The following is a 17,263-nucleotide window of genomic DNA, read 5'->3' as shown; positions in this document are numbered from 1 at the left end:
TGGAGAAACGCACTTAGTTTTCAAACTAAAGGCTTAACACTCTGGGATGAAATGAACAGCACTTAAGCAAAGCACAGTCCAGAGGGTTGGGTGAAAAATAAATCTGATATAGGAAAGGTCCACCCTCTCACTTTCATGTGTGTTTTTCTAGGTTACAGATGATGACTGACTGACAATAGAAAGAGAAAGCCAACACAACTGAAGAAATGCAGCTGACCGCCACCTAGTGGCTGAAACAAAGCTCCACAGTAAGATACCCTGATTGGGTAGAGCGCAGCACGGATTTGGGGTACTTCCACCAATCTATTAATCTACCAACAATTCAAAACATTACATCCCAAAAATGAAGGTTAATTAAAAGTCACAGGTGCTTCATCTTTTGCCTTCAAGGGGACAAACACCTGGAACTTTACATAAAAAAGTTATGCTATTAATTTCCATTACGAACAATTCACTACCTTAAAAACATTCCAATTTATTTCTACATTAATTCACCTTGGGTGGTACAAGTGTAACATCACTTAAACATACTACTTTAATAATAAAACTAAAGTTACGTACTTACCATAACTATAGACAAAATAGTGTAAAATCTTACCATAACCATAGATGTCTTCTCTTCCAAGTTGCAGTATTCATAACATGAGGGATTCCCCACCTACACGACCCAAACATCCAGCCAGCAAACCAAAGACTTAAGCTACTGCTAGGTATGTGTCACCCTGCACAAAGAACAGCTGACGTCGGCCATAAAAAGTAACGTCTACAAGTACCATCCTCAGAACTGAATGCCTCAGTGAGAACATCATTCCAAGGATAGGAGGCAATTAGATAATATCCAAAGAAGAGCATGAACCAAGGGGAAGGAGGGTGGGACAGAATACTGTAACATGGAATAGAAGGGCATCTATGGTTATGGTACGATTATACACAAGTATTCCATGTCCTTCTATTCTCATGTTGCAGTATTCATAATGAGGGAGAATACCATATCTCAAGAGTGGGAAAGGGGGGGTAGAAGCACATGAAGTCTCCATAAAGCCATGGAGAATTGCCCTAGCAAACCCTGCTCTGGATCTGGAGATAAGAGTCCAGCTTGTAGTGTTTTGTAAATGCATGGACAGAGTAGCTGCTTCCAGGATGGAGGCAGTGTCCACTCCAGATCTTTAAAGACGACTCCAGAGAAAGCCATCGCTCTAGTGGAATGGGCCTTAACAGAGGAAGAAAGCTTTACCCAGAGAGACACAGCAAAAAGAAATTGCCCTAAACATCCAAGATAAGAGAGTCTGTTTACAGACAGGTTTCCCCAGTATCCCGGGTGAAAGGAAACAACTGCTCAGACTTTCTAATGGATTTGGTCATCTAAGTTGTCTGTGTACATCCCAGGTGTGCAGCACCCTTTCACTAGAGTTTTGAGAGAAAGGAAAAAGGTGGGTAAGTGAATGGATTGGTTAAGGGACAAGTCATTAACCACTTTAGGCATGAAGGAAGGGTTGGTACAAGAGACACTCTATCCTTGTGAGATATCAGAAAGAGTTGCCAAGCCATTAAAGCTTGGAGTTCAGAAACTCTCCTAGCAGAAGTAATGGCTGCCAATAAAACAGTTTTCCAAGTGCAACATTTTAGGGAAGCTGAGGCAGCAGGCTCAAAGGGAGTCTGGGTCAATTTTTCCAAAACAAAATGTAGGTCCCAGGGAAGAGAAACAAGTTTCCTGGGACGTCTGATGTGAAGGATGCCTTTTAAGAAAAGCTTAATCTCTAGTCTAGAAGCTAAGAGGGGAGATAAAAGCAGACATGCAGAAATGGCTGATAAACTGCCTTAACTGAAGAATAAGCCAGTCCAGTCTTCAGCAGCTCACACAAATAAGAAAGGACTAGGGGAATATCCACTGAAAATGATACAGTCTCTTAGTAAGACACCAGATGGAAAGAACCTCTTCCATTCGGACAAGTAGGATCTCCTTGTATTAGACTTTCTGGTCTCCTGCAGGACTAGAAGCATGTCCTCAGAGAAAAGGTGACTGAAAGAAATCAGAAACATATCATTCACAAAGTCAGGTTCAGTGTTGCTAAATGTGGGTGAATAAGAGATTCCTTGTCTTGTACGAATAGATCCACCCTGTGAGGTAACTTGTGATAATTACCCTTGGTTAAATGCAGAAGACGGAACCAATGCTGTCCTGGCCAAAATAGGGTGAATCTTCAGCAGGACTTTGAATTAGGGGGATGGGGAAATGCATAGAAAAACATCCCCTTCCATGAGAATGATAGGGTGTCCACATTCCAAAGCCAGAGGGTGCGCATCTCTGGCACAAAACATTTGGAAGTCATCTGTTTATAGGGGGGGCAAAGAGATCTATTTGAGGTGCACCCCACTGGTGGAGAATCCTCAGAAACACATCCCCATGGATCATCCATTCGTGGGTTTGTATCATGGATCTGCTCAGTGTGTCTGCCTGAACAATTTGAGCTGAGGGAATATAAACAGCTGTCAAAGTTACCTTTGCTTGAAGAGCAATCTCCCAGGCTCGGACTGCTAATCTGCAGAGTAGATGAGACTTTGCTCCCCCCCCTGCTTGTTCACATACCAAAGAACTGTGGTGTTGTCTGTGAACAGCTTCAAACGGCCTGGTAGAAAAGATGACCTGAAAACTTGAATGGCCAGAATCAGAGCCCTCATCTCTTTGATGTTAATGTGTTGCTTCCTTATGGATGGAGACCACAAGGCTTAGACCTTTAGGTTCCCCAGTATTGCTCCCTACCCCAGATCTAAAGCATCTGCGAACATTTCTTGAACTGGAGGAATTGGCTGAAAGGGGAGTCCTGGATTCTGAGAAATACAATACGAGTCCACCAAAACAATTCCTTCTTTAGGAAGGGTAGAAGTGGAAAGACAAACTCTAGTAGGTGAGCATGCTGAAAACAGTGTTTTTAGGTACCACTGGAATTGAATGACCTGAGGGAAAAGGTGAAGCTGGTTGTTTGGGGGTTGCAGGATCCCCGTGAACGGAGGAGTGGTTTTCCAAGTCATGAGGTAGCATCTCTGGACAAGAGACATGATCCACTTGCTTTTCCATTCTGAAAGGAAATGAGAAAGGTGCTGGGAAAGAGGGATTTCTGAGAGAGTGGTCAGGTAGTCACAGACTACCCAGCTTGTCTGGAAAGGGGGCCTTTTGAGCAGATGATGGCCGAGACCTAGGAAGCTTCTGCCTACATGTGCCCTTCTTGTGTTGTTGGGAAGGAGCATGGGCCTTTTCCTTACAAAATTGGGCTTAGAAGGGTTGTTCCTATGGTATTTAGAAACTGGGGAAACAAAAATATGTTTAAATTCCTTAAGTTATTTTCCTTTCTCTTGAAGGGATTTGAACAGGGCTCCAAATAGGGTGGTGTTGTCCAGTGGTGCATCCATAAGTTTTGCCTTGAAATCCTCAGGCAAAGGCTGCAAGCTCATCCAGAAATACCTGCTGGGGGCAGACCCAGATGCTGCTGATCTTGCAGACACCTCAGCTGAGTCATAGCTGCATTTTTATGGATTGTCTGGTAACCTGGGAAGAAACTGTCAAGAGGTAAAAGAGCTGGAATTTGGCTGCAGAATCTGGGAGATCGGTCAGCAATTTAGAGGCCTGTGAAAGTAAGGCTAGAAACATACTTAGACATGTGTGTCTGATAATTAATAGCCTTAAAAACTAGAGTAGAGGAGATGTAGACCTTTTTCCAAATTCTCTCCATCATTTTACTGTCTTTATCTGAAGGCAGGAGGGTTGGTGGCGGGCAGTAATTTAGTAGTTTTATCAGCAGAGAGTGTGAGAAAGAGAGAGAGAGAGAGATCACAGCTGGGTCTGCAAGAGGGTATTTTGTACAGGCACCTGTCTTCAGGGTCTTTATAGAACCTGTCTAGCCTTTTGGGAGCAGGAGATTGGGAAAGTCCACAAAGCACTGAACTCCAACGGCAGCAGCACTCCCAAACATTTTATTCAAAGTGTCACGTAAACCATATAAAAAGCAGGAGATTGGGAGTCAGGGTTTTTGGATGCTGCAAGAAAGACATCTTGAAAGACTGGCAAAACAGGTGGGATGGCTGAAGGGGCAGGAGAATCTATTTGTAAGAGGTCATAGTACCACTTTTGCACTTCCGAAACTTGGGAGCTTTCCTACTTGAAAAAAATTCCTTCATTCTGCATATAGTTTCTCCAAATGTTATATCCTCTTCAAGACAGTCTCCACCTTTGGAAACAACTTCAGGGGAGGCATAACCCAGAGGAGAGTATTTGAGTGGAGTAGGTCAGGGACTCATCTGGAGATAATTCATCTTCAGAGGCCTCTTGTTCAGCAGAAGTGCTCCTGGGTGGTGGGAAAATAGGAGATGGTGGAGTAGGAGGTTGCAAAGTGGAAGACCTAAGTGCCAGAAAGGCATTCAAGATTCCTTGAGAAAAGGCTTGCCAGTCTGGGGAAGGTTCCTGTATGGGAGACGTATGTTTTTGTTTCTTCTTGAGAGGAAGGCCTACCCTAGGCTGGGATGAAAGGGCCAACGTAGCTCTAGGCTCTGGGCAAAATTTCAATGAAAAGGGCAGGAGAGTTACTAACAGGAACGTCTGAAAGAGTGAGCCACAGTTCCCCTTTACTGTCCATAATGGATGTCTGTGACACCTCTGTGGACATCCTGAAGGAACCCTCCATAGAGGCTTCTAAATCAGTACCTGCCAAAGGAGGACCACCAGACACCGTATGTACCTCTGGGCTTTCACCGACCTTGAGAGGGATGTTTGGGATCAGAGGCGCAGCCAAAGATTCAGCCCTTACCTTTTTCTTCAGGGGCTCACCCAATGGACCTGGAGTGCCTTCCATACCTAGCGCTAGTCACTTTTGTCTCTGGTTTTTAAGATGTATGTTAAGGGTAGAAAGACCAACTGCAGAGTGTTTTAGGAGTGAACACCTGACAAATGGCACAGGTCTTGTAGTCATGATATGAACCCAGAAAGAAAGACACTGGTTGTGGTCTTCTGTGTGGAATCTGTCTTTAACAGTGGCACTTGCCCTCCTTGGATGGCATTAACCTCTTGCAACCATACAGTAGTAAAAGCACAATAAAGGTTTTCCCCAACAAGGTACTTATATGAATTGTACAAAACTTTCAGCGATCAGATGAATGGTGGAAGCTGTCATTTGGACCGGCAGCAGAGAAGTTCTGAGGATGGCATGTGCAGATGTCACTTTTATGGCTGACGTGGGCTGTTCTATGTGCAATGCTGCACGTACCTAGCAGTAGCTTAAATCTTTGGTATACTGGCAGGACATTCAAGTCGCCTAGGTGGGGAATGCCTCATGTTATGAATACTGCAACATGGGAAAAGAACAACTGTGTTGGGTCTTTCCTTCTGGATACAACCTGTAGGACAGCAGAGTGGTCGAGTGACTTACATTAACTATATCCTTTCATCTAGCATTTAGCTGAGACAATTTATCATCCTTGATGCAGGAGGCAGAAAAGGACTTGCTAACTGGCAGAAACCCTTTCAGAACTAGCTTGGCTCTCCTCTTATTAACTCCATGTAAATTGAATGCCTTGCAAATGTAGCAGGGAGGGGGGGGGGGGCAGCGGGAAGCCTCTAAACAATAAACACACAAAGCATGTGCATACGGAGGGGGAAGCTTCCGCCCACAGTTCAAACACTTTAAAACCCTTATCCATATTAAACAAAAAATACCAGGAAACAAATCACTCAATATACACCTACCTATCTAACCAACAGCTACTAAAAGAACCAAAAACAAATGGCTATAAAACACGGCACAGTATAGTTAAGACCAAAAAGGTAGTGGAAAAAAAAACTCTACTAAATGCTAGAGAAATGATGCAGGTAATGTGAAGCCCTCAACCACGCTATCCCACAAGTTGAATCCAGATGTAAAGAACAATTTACTTTATTTTACATTTGTTGACTGGGCTAGTCTAACTGGATACATGTCCATTTTCAGTAGAGGACCGGGGAAGATAAGCTTCAAAATTAAGCTAAGATAAAACAGGACTACACATGAAAATAAATCAAAACAGTAAAATTATTACATAAAAAATAATGCATGTTAAAAGAAAATGCAGTTACAGCAAAAGGTATTTACTTATAAAATAGCTTCAAACGGCAAAGATTCAAAATGGTAAGTAATAATTAAATTCAAAGTAGGTTTAGGTTAGCATAGAAGGAACAAAGAACAAAAGAGAAGGATAAATGAGGGTGTTGGTTAAGTGGTAGTATGAGAAGTATATACAAGAGGTATAAAGTTAGTCAATAGACAAAAAAAGTGAGGGGTGAAGGTTTCTATCTAGTTATTATGCTTGCAGGGCTTTGTGTGAAATGACATAGGTGTCATAAGTACTAAACGCTGACACAAACACAAAAAAAAAAAAAACAGTGGAACTACAGTCTGTCTCATTTACCTGTGGCTTCAGTCAGGGCTATCAAATGTCTGAAACTCAATGAACCTCAGAAATTAAGCATTTTCTGCAGAGGTAAGCCACCTGCACCCCATTTTGGTGAAGGCTCTGTCTCACCCCCCATTATTTATATGTACTAACTCCATGGGAGCACAAATAAGAAAACCACAAAGCATTCGGCAAACATGAATTGCACCAGAACAACTTCAATCACATGACAAAGTGTGAGTCTTACTGCCACTTATCTCTTTCATACTTGTTCCAATATCATACACTTACGTCATTAACAATGCTTCTTGATTCCAAAAATAAAAGCCTAGTAAACATGCTGTAACATACCACATTCTGCAGCTCACTTACTTCCCCAAAAGAAACCTTAAAACAAAAGCATTTAATGAACATATCACACTACATGAATACAGTAGAATGTTTTACTACAAATTACTGTTCACTGTTAACACAGTGACCCCCCTTCCATCATAATAGATACACACTTATGGTATTTCATATGATCTCTAACTATAACCACTTACATACCCTTTTGTTTAAAAATGACCACATACTAGGTAATTACATCTTCCCTTAAAAAAAAAAAAAAAATTACCCCAAGTTTGGATGCAAATATTTTAGAGAGTGTGGTACTTTAGGCTGTGGCATTCAGATATTTCAATTGTTACTGCCACGGGCCCTTTGTCATCTAGAAAACCTGAGGAGAGATGCTAGTTTTTTTTATTTTTTTTATTATTTTGTACATTATATTTTAACCACTCATTCATGGAATATTATATAATACTTACCATCCCTGTTGCATTCAGTTTAATTTATATATCTACACACAAATACATATATTTTTATTTGCTTCCCTAATTTATTTTCAGAGACACAAACTGGTCTTTTGTGATCAGCATTCTAGTCCACTTAAACTATGTAAAGACACACACACACACACACACACACACACACACACACACAGATCAACATTCATTAAAAAAAATTCAGAAAGCTGAAAAATCTATACTAGCCGCATGACCATTTTATTCTGCTCACTAGTTTTCAGCTTACTGGCAGACATCTTCAACCCACAGCTATCACCTATGTTGAACCACCTTTCCTGTGGCACAGCCACCTACCAACTCTTACAGTCCTATGATTCCATACAACAGATGAGAACAATTTAGTCTTCTTTAGCAGACTCACCTGGGAAGCATCAAAAACCAGGCAGTGAAACAATCTTAATGCTATGCCTTCTGGCTTGGCTTCAAAGGCATTTGACTCAAAGTACCAGTATGACCCTGCCCACAGGAAACTCCCTTTCTGATCACCTGAAAATCTGTTCACAGCAGTGGCAACCAGTACATTACAGTAAATGGAAAGTGAAGTGCACCAACAGCTGAGCTCTGTACACAGTCTCTTAAAGGATGTACACAGAAAGACTGCCTTTCACTAAACACTTGTTGCGAAAGAGAAAAAAATAAATTTAACTAAATAGGTTTCACTACACAGAAGAAATATGGCAAGTGGTGCAAGAAATGTAATGACGCAACCTTCTTCTAAACCACTGCTAGCATGAAGTTGTCAGATTTCCTGTTCTGCCTCAAACAAAGCAGGTGAAATAAAATTACAAAGAAACAACTTGACACCTATTACTTATGCTGTACATGAAAGACAGGAGATGTCAAAAATTAGTTCAGTGTGACTGAATGTATCATAGGTTACTTACTGTGGAAAATTAATGTGTTCAAATTTAAACAGGCAAAACTCAAATGCAATACAGAATAGCAACTAACAAAAATGAACACTGACCTTCTGTTGTGGTGTATGTGCCAGCATACGTGCAATAAATATTCTATGTGAAATCAATTCCAACCAAGCGTAAACAAACCCAGGAGCTTTGGTAGGCCGCAAAATATGGAATGTGTTGCTGAAAAATAAAAATAAAAAGTTGGCAACAAATTCAAATAATAAAAAAATTCTACTTTACAATGTGAAACTGTAAAGACCAGCAGCAACAGTCAACAAACATAGTACCTCAGATGAGAAAGCAAAAAGGGAAAAAATGAGTCTTGAATGGTACAGGCATGTTGTACTACAGTAACAGAAGATACTGCCCAAAGATGCATTTGAATGGCACATCGAAGTATGAACTTTTCTGCTCAGGTTTTCCTAGAAATAATTTTATGAGATTATTGCAGCAATGGACTAATGGGTACAGTATTTTTTCATTTAAGGGGTTGCGTAAGCCACAAAAATTCAGGCTAGGCTTATAAATGCCTTGGGGCAGATAGCCTAGTATAAACCTATGAACCTTATGATGATTAACAAGAGCTGACATGAATACTGGCAGCAAACTATGCAAAAGCTCAACTTAATAAAGAACTCAAAAATTATCTCCAAGATGAAAGGCCATCCAAGAAAATACAGTCTGCATTAAGAACCTACCACAATGGCAGATGTTAGAAAAGATCACTGTTGCAGTACTAAGACTGTGGAAGTTCTGCCTGCAGGAGTTCACTGCTGGCCCAAATACCAAAGAGTTTCACCATTCTCAAACTGCTGAATGCCCTCACTACCAGACAGTGATATAAAGGAGTGATCAGCTAGTGTCATAATCAGGTCTTTTTGCTACAGAAACCTAGAGTCCATATGTGCTCTATGTGCACAACTGACCCTACTAAGAAGACTCAGATAGGGAAAGTTGACTGGATATGGTGCCAGCCCCAACCCCAGTGAGGCAGGTGAACACAGAAAGGAATAGATTTAGTAAGAAAAGGTACAACAGTAACTTAAACATCTACAATTATACTAGGTTCCCAACATAACTACACTATATTCATCAGAGTCACTGTTGCAGTATGGAGTCATGGGAAGACTACTAAAGCTAACTGAGGCTGTGTGGTTGGCAACAGGTCAGGGCTGGGGAAATAAGACCCTGCAGAATGGCAGAGGCAAAGTCAGCCCAGGGTATAGCACCAAGGTTACAGTGTTTTGTGAATGTGTAAATAGTCAACCAGGTACCTTGGAAAGAGTAGAGGCCCCTTTTAGGAAGACTGTGGTTGTTCCTTTTGCCCAGGCATAATGTACTCTAACGGAGTTGGAAGTAACAAAAGGCAATGCAGTTGGCTATCTGTGTATTTACCCTTAAAGAATTATGCCCTACGTTAGGTAGACTCTCAGACAATACCAAATACAGCATTCATTTCCCTATGCTGTGCAGGTTTGACTAGAAAAGATCGAGATGAATGGCCTGTTTTGAAAGCCATGTTGCAACCTTAGACAAAGGTACAAAGGGTCCTAAGAACAGCCATCTTTATGAAAGGTACAGAAAACTCGGTACTTCAGTGTTTGCAGCTCAGAAATGTGCACTGCAGAAGTCAAGACTACCACAAGAGTGATTTCCAGGTGAGCATTTCAATGGATGTTGCGCTGGCTGGTTTATATGGAGGTACTGTGGTCCTTAAAACATAATTAAGGTCCCAGGTAGGAACAGGATTGCCTCTTGGGTGGTCTGAGATGTACTACCTCCTTAAGGAACTGTTTCATGAGGGGATGAGAAAGGGGGTGAGGTGAGAGAATGAAGAAGACATGGGCAGGCAGGCAGGCAAGCAGAGATAGCAGATACATGAATGGGACAAGCCTTCTTTGGACAGCGAGAACAGAAACTGCTTTAGGCAGTAACCCTTAGGTTGGTACTAAATAGAAAATCTTTTCTATTTAGCAATGTAGGACTTTCTGGCATCATTAAGAATAGACATGCCCTCAGGAAACTGATGCACTGCAGGAATTAAGGACAAATCATCCAACCTGTGAGGTTCAGGATTTTGAGACTGGAATGAATGATGAGACTTTTCTGAGTAAGGTGGTCCACACACACTGGCAATTTTCTGGTGTGTTCTGATTCCCCCCTCCCCAGCTCAGTGAGAATATGAGGGAAAAACGGTGTTTGTCTGGGAAATTGTGCAGTATTAAGGATTATCTATGGCCTCTCCTTCCTGCTTTTCTGCAACACCCTGGTGCTGAAGGGCAATAAAGAGAAGGCATATAGAAAGAATCCTGTCCAAGAGAAGAAGACATCCAACTTCCATGCTCCACTCTGAGAAGTGCTGGGACAGAACTTCTCTCTGATGTCTGGTCCAGGTACATACAAAAAAGTCTAATTCTGGTACACCCCACAAGTGGACTAGGCTGAGAAAGATCTAGTTTCAAGATCCACTCTTTGGGGGACTAGGTGTTATCTGTTCAGGTGGTCTGCTAAAAAGTTTCTCCTGCCCTGGGATTTAAGGGGCTATTAGAGACGCATGAACTCCTAGGCTAGCAACCAGTGCTCCACTGCAAGCCTTCACGGACAGTAAATCTAGGTACCCCCCCCCCACACCTATGTACTACAAGACTGTGGTGATGTTTGTTAGGACTTTTACTGGTCCTGGTGTCATCTCACCTTTAAATGCCTTCATGGCTAATTGCTACGATGATCACCAACATTTTATTTATTTGTATGTGCTTGACATATTCCTGTTTAATGCCCCTTGCATACTCAGATTTCCCAAGTATGCCCCAGGCTACATTTGAGCTGCTTGTGGTCAAGCACCTGGTATGTCTCCCGTTTTTTGAATGAGACACTTGTTTTCTCTGATAATATCCTTCTATCAAATTCTACCTTTTTATTCAAGGAAGGAGTGGAAGAATAGTCTCCAGGTGATGCTGGTTCTGGGTGCAACAGTTTTTCAGTAAACCCTAACCTTCTCATGTGGAGTTTGGCTAGGGGAACATCAGAATGCAAGTTGTCACATGCCCCAGGAGCCTGAAAAAATCTCTGGCAGAGATGGCTTTCTGGCAGCGTGTGTTTGAAGAAATCTGAGGGACAGAGGATTCTGTCTTGAGAAAGTAGGGCTTTATATTGAACAGAGTCCAGGCCTGCCCCAAAAAGGTGAACCTGTTAGCAGGTCATAGCTAGGATGTTTGGACTCTGAGGATCAAGACCTACTTTCTGAAAACTGTTCCTATACTGACTTATGGCCAGTGAGCATTTGGAACCAGTAGTTGGGAGCTTGCAAAGCTGAAGTGTATGCCTTCTTGCCAAATCAATTTGTCCTTGGATGTAGGTCCTGTGGTTCTCTGGGGGGATTTCAGAAACACCACAGCTGGGTAGACTTTTTATGAGAGATACTTGTGGGAGTTAAGCACCCTACAGAAGCTGTCAGGCTTCCTTGGAGCAGGAGGCAGGAAATCCAACTGGAAACGTATGCCTGAAAATACATCATCCAAGACTTTGTGCACTGAAGGTATCACCAAGGATTTAGGATCAGCCATACACAAACTGTGTACCTGGTTTGACACAGAGAACTCTCTAGACTCCAAACTGAGGGATTCCCTCATTATATGAAGGGTTTTCTCAAAAGAAAAGTCCTCAGAAGGTGAAGCAGAGGACAAGGTATCTTCATAGTGTTAGTCCAAATATTGGTAGGAGGGCATGTGTGCCACATAACCCAGGTCCTTATCAGAATCATGGAAATGGATACCCTTGTGTTGGAAAATGTCCCTTTTTCTTTCCCCAATGGGAGGTACTGCCACAGACTGCTTTTCCAGTGAAGGCTGCTTGGATTTCATGAACTCCAAGAAACCCAGGGCCAGTCTGACAAGGTCCTTTGAAAGCCGGGGCAACCCCAAACACTGCCTTGGTTTAAGAGAGTCTTGGGCTTGGATCTTACAGGTGGCAAAGACTAAGGACATGGATGGGTATAGCCTCAGTCTTTCTCCCAGAAGTATCTTCCCTGACTATCACTTGAGGGATTCTTCCATTTTCCTTCTAAACAAGGTTTATATATTGGAAGCTAGGGACTGCAAAGTGGCTCCAGACCTAACACATGCCCAGTTCTACCTTACAAGGACATGGAAGGACCTGAAGCCATGGTGGCCTCCACAGCAGTAGTGCCAGAGGACTCTGGTCCACCAATTGTGGGTAAAGGAGGCTGTGAATGTGCCTCTCCTAAATAAGTAATTTTGAGCAAGGGTGGAGTCTGACAAAACAAGGGAGTAGTTGGCCTCCCTGGCTTCCTTCAACTTCTAACACTTAGCTTTGCAGCAGACATCACATGCATAGACCTAGCATTACCTTGCCTAAGATGGCTATTGAGTGAGTCAGTCCTATGTTTAATAGTAGTCATTAAAACAGGCAGAAACAGAATTAGGCATGTCGTGTGCAGGACCCAAACAGAACAATGAAACTTCTCCCATCAATTTGTATTCTTCACTGAAAGTAGTTATTAACCTTAAATGGCATTAACCAGAAAACAACTCCCCATAAAAGGAATGAGAAAATGTTCCGCAATGGGGTATTTAGCTTTACTGAATCTCTGGTTTCAGACCTGACCAAGAAATTGATAACACAACTGAAAGTGGTCTGCTTTGGACTGAAACAGCAAGAAAGAACAGATTATGGTGCCAGATGACTACTCCTTTATACCACTGACAATGGGAAGGGAGGACATCTGTCACCTGAGGGATGGTTAAATTTTCTGGTATTTGGGCCAAAATTGCCTCCTGCAGGCAGGATTCCAAGACTCAGTATTGTAACAGTGACTATGACGAACATCAGAGGTATGGCAGTGGGATATTTCAAGTGGCATAATAAAGAACTCTCTCATCTTACCTAATGTAAAAATACACCTGTTCTGAAATATCAAGCAATTGAAAAAAACAGAACAGGATTTATGGACTGGTGAGGGACAATTCAAAAACACTTCCAGGAGGAAAGAGGCACTCACCCAAAGAAGCATTTAATTTTTGTAAAAGACTAAGTGTGACTTGTCACATAAAGGGCTGCAACTCCATGACTTCATGAGCAGGAGTTGGCTACCAGAAAATTTTCTCCAGACAAGAAAAAAACATACAAAAAAAACCCCACACATTGCACCAGTTAAGCTATTTGGGTTAAATCATGCCTAAGATACATCTACCGGCCAACTCTTCAAATATTCAGGGCATCTTCCACATACTCCAATGGCCAAGTGGCTTGAGGAGAGGCACGTAAAAAAATCAGTTGTTAGGACACAAAAGCTTCAGAGCTTTCTTGCCTCAGTAACAGAGACTACGGCTCCAAAAGGTAAAATGCTAGCAAAGAAAAATGCCATAGTTAAACATATGTAACTACATACACAAGAATATATACACGAACAACCTGGCAAGACATTAAAAACAAAACAAGGGGGATGAAGGGAGGGGACAACTACAACAGTGATCTACTAGAACATCTAATGCTATGGCAAGTTAACTTACACATATGTACAAGCAGTAGCCTAAACTATTTGCGTACATTACAACAGCTTAGGTTTAACCCGCGGTGGTGGTGCTGCGGTAGCGTTGTCGCCTCACAGTAAGACGCTGTCTGGTTTGATTCTCAGCTAGAGCGTCCTCTGCGTGGAGACATGCGTGAATGGGTGTACCTTTGTTGAAGGTTGTGCGTCAGGCCTGGCAAGCCGGTACGTAAAATTCAACTGCCAATCATTAGCGGACCGGAGTTCCGCTGTGGCGACCCCTAACCGGGAAAAGCCGAAAGACAAAAACAAACAAACAACAGCTTAGGTTTATATACAGAGGAGAAAGAAATTCACAATAAAGAAGCACTGACAAACCAGTTCCATTGGCTGGTGTAATCACGTGTTGATTTTGTGACTAAGTGAAACAGTGGATGTACTAGCAGTTCTGAAGAAGTCTTTACCTAGACCAAACAGCTAAAATGCTATCACTTGCTATTTTTGCTGCTTGTTGATTTTGATAAATTAAATCAGTTGGTGATATTTCTCGGCTGTTGGTACTGGTCTTTTTGGATATCTGGATCTCCACTCAAGTTTTTCATTTGTCAGAATAAATAAGCCCCACAACAATGGTTCTAGCAAAACTTGTTCTGGACCTGGAAAAATAACCCAATTTGTAATGCTTTATGAAATTATGTATGGATTGCCAGTGCTGCCTCTAGAATACTTTGAGTCCACCCTTTTCAAAAAGCTACAGGAACCAAAAATCTGGTACAGCTGGCCCACAACAGAACAAAAAATGAATTATGGTGAGAACAGCAAAAAGAAAAAGCATGAAACAACCATTGAGTAATGGTCTGCTTTGACACATACTGCCTTTTTTTTCTTACCTTCAAAGGAGACCAACAGCTGATCAACATTTAAAAAAGGATTTATTTCTGTCAGAGTTGTATCTGAGCAGCCTGAGGATATACAGAGTATGTAGGATTCATTCACCCTTGTGTTTAGGTTTTGCAAAAACTACAAGAAGATTAATAGATTTTTTTTCAAGGTAAACGCTGAAGCTACTTAGGATCCATTATCAAAGAAACCCTGACCTTGTGAAAAATGAGGTAGGGCTGACTTACAAGAGGTTGTAACTCATACTCTTCTAGCAGAAGGCAGAAGCCAGAGCAATGACAAAATTTTCAAAGTCATGAAACTTGAAACAGCTCTTCATAGGGAAGTGTCCAGAAGACAAATGTGAAGGATAAGAGATGATTTCTGCAGGTTTTCTTAAAACCCCAGACTGAAGTTTCTGGATGTACATCAGATAATGTTGTCAACTGGAAAAATACTGTAATACAATCACCCATATGTGGAAAGATACAAATGCCTTGAAGTCTGTAGTAACTAATTACTGCAGCTAGACATTTTGTAAATTAACTTGGGATGACAGATAGAGGACTGATAATGTAATCCAGATACAGAAAGTCTTTAAACATGTCTGGCATCTTTGCTAATAGGAATCTGATTGCAAGCATATTTTAAGAGCAAGATTACCATGAAAATGAGAAAGAAACAAGAGAAATTTGGTTTGAAAGGATAACATTTTGAAAACTATGAACCTGACAGATATTAAGAAAGGAGATATCTAGGACTGGTCTGCAAGTTCCCACTTTCTATGGCACCAGAAAGATCCCAAAATACAAAACCTCTGCCCATCTGATCAGAAGGCACTAGTTCTATGACCTCCTGAGACCTGGGACATATGCTCCAAAAAGTACAGTTTTGTACCTACCATAAATGTAGATGTTCGAAGATCCACATTGCTGCAGTCCTAACACTTGGGGTAGTCCGCTGTCCCAGTCGGCCCGAATACCAAAGTATAAGGCTGACGTCGGTCAAGGCGCATTTGTCTGACATCAGGACGTCAGGGTACAAATGCGCATGACCGACGTCATATCCTCAGTCTTTTCTTGCCCCAGATGTCAGAAGACCCTAAAAAGATAAGGCCAAAACCAAAAAACACCAAACACTCCTGTACCTAATATATATACAATATATACAAATTTACAAAATAGAACCCCACCCACACAACCACCCCTAAACACAGAGGGAAGGAGGGAGGGTAAATTGGACTGCAGCAATGTGGATCTTGAACATCTACATTTATGGTAGGTACAAAACTGTACTATGTTCTTCATCCCACATTGCTGCAGTCCTAACACTTGGGTAGAATCCCAAAGCAGAGGTAAGGGAGGATGGCTAAACTATAATGAAGCAGGAGCTGCCAAAATGCCCTGCAACACAGCAGTGGCAAAACCAGCCCTGGATTTAGAATAGAGAGGAAGGTGGTAATGCTTGGAGAAAGTATGCACTGAACTCCAAGTAGCTGCCTCCAAAATATCCTTAGTCGCCACCCCTTAGAAATGCTGTTGAAGTGGCAGTAGCCCTAGTGGAATGAGGCCTAATCCCAGCTGGAATCTCCTTGCCATGATGGGAATAACAGAATGCAATGCAAAACCCAATCCACTTAGATATAGTTTGTTTTGACACAGGCTTGCCCTGAGAACTCAAAGCAAAAGAAACAAACAACTGCTGAGACTGCCTAAAATCCCTAGTCCTGCTTAAATAATAACGCAACTGCCTGTGTACATCTAAAGTGTGCAAAATCTTTTCCACCCTATTTTGGGGATCTGCATAAAAAGTAGGCAAATGAATAGTTTGGTTTAAAGCCACACTAGAAACCACCTTAGGCATAAAGGAAGGATTAGTACGTAATGATACCCTATCCTTATGGAAAATCAAAAGGCTCAACCGCCATAAGGGCCTGCAATTCAGAAACCCTTCTTGCAGAAGTAATGGCCAACAAAAAGCAGTCTTCCATGACAAGTATTTCAATTCAGCAGTAGCCGAGGCTCAAAAGGTTGTAGAGTAAGTTTCTCCAACACAAAATTGAGATCCCAAGCAGGAGTAGGAGCTCTACGGGGGTCTTATATTCTTTGCCCCTCTAAGAAATTGCTTGAACAAAGGATGAGAAAACAATGGTGGGTCACAATCATAGTGAGCTGAAATTGCTGCAGCATGAATCTTAATGGAAGAGAAAGACAAACCTTTGTCCAATAACTCAGTAAGATATTGAAGAGCCACACTCAAATTAGGCTCAGAAACATCCAAATCCTTTGCTGCACTCCAAAATAAAAATCTCTTCCATTTTTCTGCATACACTTTACGTGTACTAGGTCTTCTGGCTTCCATAATCACATTCAAAACTTGTTGAGGAAGTTGAGACCTGCTGTGGTTCAAAACAGAATATGCCAGGCTGTTAGATGAAGAGAGTGAAGCTTGACATTGAGTAGATGACCGTCCCTCTGAGACAAAAGGTGTGGAATTAAAGGTAAAGGCCATGGAGGCTTCCTTACCAGATTCCTCAGTAATGGGTACCAGTGTTGCCGAGGCCAATCTGGAGCTATCAAAATCATCCTCGGCTTGTCTTGTCTGACCTTTAGGAGTACCTTTGGGAGGAGAGGCAGAGGTGGAAAGGCATACACATGAAGATTTTCCCAACTGAACGAAAGAGCATCCACTTTCCAAGCTGTGTG

The 17,263-nt window shown here is 41.9% G+C and overlaps 1 protein-coding gene across 1 annotated transcript in view; it reads right to left on the bottom strand.

The window, feature by feature from the left end:
• Window positions 1-17,263, bottom strand: part of CNOT1 (CCR4-NOT transcription complex subunit 1) — a 4,219,019-nt gene that overhangs the window by 364,856 nt on the left and 3,836,900 nt on the right. The window contains exon 42 of the mRNA XM_044079520.1: window positions 8,233-8,350. Within this exon, the coding sequence (XP_043935455.1) occupies window positions 8,233-8,350 (118 nt within the window). The remainder of the gene's footprint in view (window positions 1-8,232; window positions 8,351-17,263) is intronic.

This window comes from Protopterus annectens, chromosome 8.part0 (assembly GCF_019279795.1).
Source record: "Protopterus annectens isolate FY-2018-M chromosome 8.part0, PAN1.0, whole genome shotgun sequence".
In the NCBI taxonomy this organism is placed as follows: Eukaryota; Metazoa; Chordata; order Ceratodontiformes; family Protopteridae; genus Protopterus; species Protopterus annectens.
This window is presented reverse-complemented; position numbering and strand designations above follow the sequence as displayed.